At 50.3% G+C, this 7,594-nt stretch overlaps 1 protein-coding gene across 2 annotated transcripts in view; it reads right to left on the bottom strand.

Annotated features, from left to right (window-relative positions):
- Positions 1–651: 651 nt before the first annotated feature.
- PHF20L1 (PHD finger protein 20 like 1) overlaps positions 652–7,594 on the bottom strand; it is a 114,428-nt gene continuing 107,485 nt past the window's right edge. For both annotated transcript variants that reach the window (XM_073679905.1, XM_073679906.1), the window contains exons 19-21: positions 3,317–3,635; positions 2,979–3,129; positions 652–912 (exon numbers count right to left, since the gene is read on the bottom strand). In XM_073679905.1, coding sequence (XP_073536006.1) covers positions 770–912; positions 2,979–3,129; positions 3,317–3,635 — 613 coding nt within the window. In that variant the 3' untranslated portion in view covers positions 652–769. The remainder of the gene's footprint in view (positions 913–2,978; positions 3,130–3,316; positions 3,636–7,594) is intronic.

Here is a 7,594-nt window from a genome sequence, read left to right as displayed (position 1 = left end):
ATATATATATATATATATATATATATATATATATATATATATATATATATATATATATATATATATATATATATATATAATATATACACACAAAATTTAAAAAAATAACTTGGATTAGTGACTTTATAAGCATTGAAGTAGAGGAAAAAAGATAGATTAAAATAAAAATATATATATAAAAAAAAATAAAATACTCAGAATAAAAAAAAACAGATAAAAACAATACTGTATATATGCTCGCACTTCTTAAATAAAATGTTCTTGGGTTTTAGTATATACAGGGTAGGATTAGCTACTTTCTGGGTAAAAATCAAGCTCTATTTGCTCTTAATCTATGTAGAAATACATTAAGAAATCATGTTCTGTATAGGAATATGAAAAGTGTTTGCAATACTGCTTTAAGCCGAGGGTAAAACAAAATCAGTATATTAAAAAAAAAAAAAAAGCTGGTGTTGCGTTGAGGAAATTCAGAATACGTATGTAATCCCACCTTCACTCCAGTAGAGGGCGCACATCTGATTTCTTATTGTGTCCTTATCCCAGGAATGACAGGTCGCAGTATGACCATCTTTTCACTTTGCTTATCTGTACAGCCTGGAAGCGTGGGCCGGCTCTGGATTATAATCCTTGTGAAGGATTAATACTAAATAATAATATAATATATACTTTATTTATAATGTCAATAAAATCTGTACAAACTTTGTATCCTAAGTAAGAAAAACAGTTCAACCCCCGTGGCAGCGGCCAAATCCCTCGGTCTTCTCTTTCGTCATACGGAGCAGAGCGTGGTGATTTGCTGAATTTTGCCCATGTCTATTAAAAGCTGCTTGATACGTCTCTTTAATTGCGGCAGCCTCGCCAGAGGGTCGGGGGGCTCCAGGTCCCCGGTGAAATCCAGCCAGCTCTCTAAGACTTGGAGGAAATGAGAAAAGAGAGTGTCACACAGGAAATGCTGTAAACATCTCAGAAACTTAGGGATGGAGGCGAGAGAGCGAGAGAGCGAGCGAGCGAGAGCGGGCCGTGAGAGAGAGCGAGCGAGCGAGAGCGGGCCGTGAGAGAGAGCGAGCGAGCGAGAGCGGGCCGTGAGAGAGAGCGAGCGAGCGAGAGCGGGCCGTGAGAGAGAGCGAGCGAGCGAGAGCGGGCCGTGAGAGAGAGCGAGCGAGCGAGAGCGGGCCGTGAGAGAGAGCGAGCGAGCGAGAGCGGGCCGTGAGAGAGAGCGAGCGAGCGAGAGCGGGCCGTGAGAGAGAGCGAGCGAGCGAGCGAGAGCGGGCCGTGAGAGAGAGCGAGCGAGCGAGAGCGGGCCGTGAGAGAGAGCGAGCGAGCGAGAGCGGGCCGTGAGAGAGAGCGAGCGAGCGAGAGCGGGCCGTGAGAGAGAGCGAGCGAGAGCGGGCCGTGAGAGAGAGCGAGCGAGCGAGAGCGGGCCGTGAGAGAGAGCGAGCGAGCGAGAGCGGGCCGTGAGAGAGAGCGAGCGAGCGAGAGCGGGCCGTGAGAGAGAGCGAGCGAGCGAGAGCGGGCCGCGAGAGCGGGCCATGAGAGAGAGCGAGCGAGCGAGAGCGGGCCGTGAGAGAGCGCGAGCGAGAGCGGGCCGTGAGAGAGAGCGAGCGAGCGAGAGCGGGCCGTGAGAGAGAGCGAGCGAGCGAGAGCGGGCCGTGAGAGAGAGCGAGCGAGCGAGAGCGGGCCGTGAGAAAGAGCGAGCGAGAGCGGGCCGTGAGAAAGAGCGAGAGCGGGCCGTGAGAAAGAGCGAGAGCGGGCCGTGAGAAAGAGCGAGAGCGGGCCGTGAGAAAGAGCGAGAGCGGGCCGTGAGAAAGAGCGAGAGCGGGCCGTGAGAAAGAGCGAGAGCGGGCCGTGAGAAAGGGCGAGAGCGGGCCGTGAGAAAGGGCGAGCGCGGGCCGTGAGAAAGAGCGAGCGCGGGCCGTGAGAAAGAGCGAGCGCGGGCCGTGAGAAAGAGCGAGCGAGAGAGAGCGGGCCGTGAGAAAGAGCGAGCGAGAGAGAGCGGGCCATGAGAAAGAGCGAGCGAGAGAGAGCGGGCCGTGAGAAAGAGAGAGCGAGAGAGAGCGGGCCGTGAGAAAGAGCGAGCGAGAGAGAGCGGGCCGTGAGAAAGAGCGAGCGAGAGAGAGCGGGCCGTGAGAAAGAGCGAGCGAGAGAGAGCGGGCCGTGAGAAAGAGCGAGCGAGAGAGAGCGGGCCGTGAGAAAGAGCGAGCGAGAGAGAGCGGGCCGAGAGTGAGCAAGCGAGAGAGCAGGCCGAGAGACAGCGAGAAAGAGAAAGCGAGAGAGCAGGCCAACAGACAGCGAGCCAGAGGGGAGGCCGACGCGTGTGGGCACAAGCAAGAAACTAGGCTGATTTAAGGAGGGCAAGAATGAGAGAACAGGCTAACATAAGAGGGCACCATAGAAAAGGCTGACACAAGAAGGTGCGAGCAAGAAAGTAAGCTTATATGAGAGGGCAGAGCGAGAGAGTTGGCGGACTTAAGTGGGAGTGTTAGAGAAAGTAAGCTAACGTAAGAGTACGAGAAAGTCTAAGAGAGTGTAAGGGCTCGTGCAGACGAGCATATTAATCGGACAAGTGCCGTCTGTCGTTTTGATGGATAGAACTTGTCCACATGTTATTCTATGGGGTCATACACATGTTCGATTTCTTCTTCAGGTCTTTCCGAGGAAAAAAAAATTGCTGAATACCCGAGTTTGATTCGATATTTATAGTCAATTAGTCCACGGTAAGCATCGGACTGCACTCAGATGACATGTGAGTGCAGTCTGATTTCCATGCAGTGAGAAAATGGAGAAATTTATTTCTGCATCTTCTCATCTGAGAGAATCGGATCACACTTCGATTAGAGTGTGATTAGCATAACTGACCCGATTTTCTTGAATGAGAGATTCTACGGTGGTCTGCACCTGACCTTTGACTGTAAAGAGCGTGGGTAAGAAATGAACGAAAATAAAGCGCTGAGACATGAAAAGAAAACACATGTCCGTACCATCTACTTCCTTCTCTATGAGGTCCATGCGGCTGGTGACTTCATTCTGGACGTTCTCGATGTGGGTGAGAAGGTTGAGCTGCCACTGGAGGCGCGTGTCCAGCTGCTCCTCCGCCGCCTTCTTGTCATTGCACACGTCGGCTGATACAGCCTGGAATAGAGGAGATGGATGAGATGAAGGTTCCTTCACAGACGGCGGTCAGCTGTTTTCCCCAGTCTCCCCCACCCAACACATATCAGTCTATGAAGATGAGGTTCTGTATGGTGGCTCATTCCAACAGTCTGTGACACATAGGGACCAGAGTTGTCCCCGAGGACTTTTACGCTTTGTCTCTCACCTGCTCAGTCCGTCTTTCTGTATTTATATGATCTGAGAATCGTCTCTTCGCCTCGGCGTGAAAGTTACTCTTGTGGCCATCCACCAACACACTGTTGTTGTGGCCATCCACCAATACACTGTTGTTTTCCTCAGACTTTCCAGTGTCGTTTGGAGTTTTGTTTTCTCCGCCGGAGTCCTGCGTCTTCTGGTAGCTGTGCTCGTTTATTATATACGTCTCATCCATCTTGCCCAGCTTATTTGTTGGCCCTTTATGGTTCTGACCACAAATGCCTTTTCCTTGAAGGGACCAGAGTCGAAGGTCAGGGTGGTCTTTGTTCCTGCAAAGCGGTGAAAATAAAATAATTCAATCGCTTTTACTGGAAATAATGCTATAATGTAAGAATACGCTCACCCATAGACGTGTTAATATTTTGTTTTTATCAACTAACAAAATGCAAAATAAATGAAAAAAAATATTTGGCGACCGCCCTTTGCCTTCATCAGTTCTTCTCGGTACCTTAACACACAATCTGGGATTTTGTAGGATTATAGTCAGGTGTATGAGTAACCAATTATACCAAACAAGTGATAATGATCATCATTTTCATATGGAGGTTGAAACATAGCCATTAACTAAGAGAAACAGATGAGTAGGAGGATTAAAACTGGGTGAGGAATGGCCAAACTGCTACAAAGGTGAGGTCGTGGAAGATAGTTTTAAGTCACCATGGCAAAAATGAGAACAGCAACAAGACACAATGTAGTTATACTGCATCAGCTAGGTGTTTACCAGGGAAAGAATTCAAAGCAGACTGGGGATTGCTGATGTGTCGTTCAAGTTCTTTTAAAGAAACACTTAGAAATAGGTAAAAATGAGCACTGCAGATGCAGTTTTCGGCCAAGGAAACAAAGTGCAGTAGATGAAAAACACATAATGCTTCCTTTCTAAATCGGAAGATGTCCAGCAGTGCCATCAGCTCAGAACTGGCAGCCAGCAGTGTGACCCAACTACACCCAACATCCAATCCTTACACTGCAATTGCCTGTGCTCTTTGGGATTTCATGCCCGAATACCAAAATAGCCTCTAATGGACTGTCACGGTGTGTCATATGTAACAGACAGTCACTCTGGATCTGGAAGCAGAAGGTCACTGCGTTTGGCATTGCAGACGCCTTCTTAATCCTTCTGACTTTTGGACAGAGCGGCAACCTCCCTCCTGCTCTGATTGACACACCCAGGTCTGGGTGTTTATAAACTCTCAGTCCGCTTCAGGGAGTCGCCGGTGATATTCTATTTTTGTGAAGGCTTGGAGCATTAGCAATCGGCTCAGCTTCCTCTCTGGTGCTCTTGGAGGACGTTTGGTGTAATCTCTCTGGTGCCTGATCAAGATAAGTTTTCCCCCCTTTGTCTCCCTTGCTGTCTTTAGTCTATAGTGGAGACTGACTAGTGTTCATTCCCCCTCCCTATCTAGGCCTAGCTCTAGGGATATACAGGGATTAGGTTTCCTGTTCGGTGATGGGTGCGGAACCTATATAGGGATGGTAGGACAGGTAGGGTGATATTAGATCTGCCTACGGGTTTCCACTGCCCCCCTTTCCCTAGCGTTTGGGCTACCCTCCCCTCATCCCTTTGTGTTGAACTTCGCCTGTCCCACACTGCGCGTGACATGGGCACAAAGGTACAACAAAAAAACAGTTCATTTAGCAGGCACCTATATTTCAGTGTGGGCTGACTCAAACAGATTACAGTTCTTTCTCCCAGAGCAAAGAGAGGAATGATTCTACTAGTTGCACTATCCTCTTCAGCCCGATCTCCAGCAGACTCCAGCACCAAACAGAAGTAATCAACTCTGGGCACGGTTGATACTGAACAGGCTGCAGCTTCCACACGTTACTCTGCAGCTCCAACACACAGACTGCTCAGCTTTCCAAGCTGCCCTATTCACTCTCCATTCAGAGAGACTTTGTTATGTCTCTCTCCCATCCACAGCTCATATTTTGGCTGAATATATTGCAGCAGCACACTCAACTCTGATACATTCAGCAGACTGACACTCTCTCAGGAGACTACCACTCCATGAAGCTAGTTCCTGCTTCTTAGAGAAACCCTGCAGAAGCATCTAATCAAGACCCTGCAGAGCTAATATTTAACTCTGTCCTTCCCAGCTATGCTACAATATATACTGCTCAAAAAAATAAAGGGAACACTTAAACAACAGAATATAACTCCAAGTAAATCAAACTTCTGTGAAATCAAACTGTCCACTTAGGAAGCAACACTGATTGACAATCAATTTCACATGCTGTTGTGCAAATGGAATAGATGGAAATTACTGGCAATTATCAACACACCCTCAATAAAGGAGTGGTTCTGCAGGTGGGGACCACAGACCACATCTCAGTACCAATGCTTTCTGGCTGATGCTTTGGTCACTTTTGAATGTTGGTTGTACTTTCACACTCGTGGTAGCATGAGACGGACTCTACAACCCACAGAAGTTGCTCAGGTAGTGTAGCTCATCCAGTATGGCACATCAATGCGAGCTGTGGCAAGGTTTGCGGTGTCTGTCAGCGTAGTGTCCAGAGGCTGGAGGGGCTACTAGGAGACAGGCCAGTACACCAGGAGACGTGGAGGGGGCCATAGGAGGGCAACAACCCAGCAGCAAGACCGCTACCTCCGCCTTTGTGCAAGGAGGAACAGGAGGAGCACAGCCAGAGCCCTGCAAAATGACCTCCAGCCGGCCACAAATGTGCATGTGTCTGCACAAACGGTTAGAAACCGACTCCATGAGGGTGGTATGAGGGCCCGACATCCACAGATGGGGGTTGTGCTCACAGCCCAACACCGTGCATGACGCTTGGCATTTGCCACAGAATACCAGGATAGCAAAGTTGCCACTGGCGTCCTGTGCTCTTCACAGATGAAAGCAGGTTCACACTGAGCACATGTGACAGATGTGACAGAGTCTGGAGACGCCGTGGAGAGCGATCTGCTGCCTGCAACATCCTTCAGCATGACCGGTTTGGCAGTGGGTCAGTAATGGTGTGGGGTGGCATTTCTTTGGAGGGCCGCACAGCCCTCCATGTGCTCGTCAGAGGTAGCCTGACTGCCATTAGGTACCGAGATGAGATCCTCAGACCCCTTGTGAGACCATATGCTGGTGCGGTTGGCCCTGGGTTCCTCCTAATGCAGGACAATGCCAGACCTCATATGGCTGGAGTGTGTCAGCAGTTCCTGCAAGATGAAGGCATTGAAGCTATGGACTGGCCGCCCGTTCCCCAGACCTGAATCCGATTGAGCACATCTGGGACATCATGTCTCGCTCCATCCACCAACGTCACGTTGCACCACAGACTGTCCAGGAGTTGGCGGATGCTTTAGTCCAGGTCGGGGAGGAGATCCCACAGGAGACCATCCGCAACCTCATCAGGAGCATGCCCAGGCGTTGTAGGGAGGTCATACAGGCACGTGGAGGCCACACACAATACTGAGCCTCATCAGGAGCATGCCCAGGCATTGTAGGTAGGTCATACAGGCACGTGGAGGCCACACACAATACTGAGCCTCATCAGGGGCATGCCCAGGCATTGTAGGGAGGTCATACAGGCACGTGGAGGCCACACACAATACTGAGCCTCATCAGGAGCATGCCCAGGCATTGTAGGGAGGTCACACATGCACGTGGAGGACACACACAATACTCAGCCTCATCAGGAGCATGCCCAGGCATTGTAGGGAGGTCATACAGGCACGTGGAGGCCACACACAATACTCAGCCTCATCAGGAGCATGCCCAGGCGTTGTAGGGAGGTCAAACAGGCACGTGGAGGCCACACACAATACTCAGCCTCATCAGGAGCATGCCCAGGCGTTGTAGGGAGGTCATACAGGCACGTGGAGGCCACACACAATACTCAGCCTCATCAGGAGCATGCCCAGGCATTGTAGGGAGGTCATACAGGCACGTGGAGGCCACACACAATACTCAGCCTCATCAGGAGCATGCCCAGGCATTGTAGGGAGGTCATACAGGCACGTGGAGCCCACACACAATACTCACCCTCATCAGGAGCATGCCCAGGCGTTGTAGGGAGGTCATACAGGCACGTGGAGGCCACACACAATACTCAGCCTCATCAGGAGCATGCCCAGGCACTGTAGGGAGGTCATACAGGCACGTGGAGGCCACACACAATACTCAGCCTCATCAGGAGCATGCCCAGGCATTGTAGGGAGGTCATACAGGCACGTGGAGGCCACACACAATACTCAGCCTCATCAGGAGCATGCCCAGGC

The sequence above is a fragment of the Phyllobates terribilis genome, unplaced genomic scaffold, assembly GCF_046119375.1.
Source record: "Phyllobates terribilis strain yellow unplaced genomic scaffold, ASM4611937v1 Scaffold_4__5_contigs__length_816908805, whole genome shotgun sequence".
In the NCBI taxonomy this organism is placed as follows: domain Eukaryota; kingdom Metazoa; phylum Chordata; class Amphibia; order Anura; family Dendrobatidae; genus Phyllobates; species Phyllobates terribilis.
The sequence above is the reverse complement of the archived record's forward strand: the minus strand, read 5'-3'. Positions and strand labels throughout refer to the sequence as shown.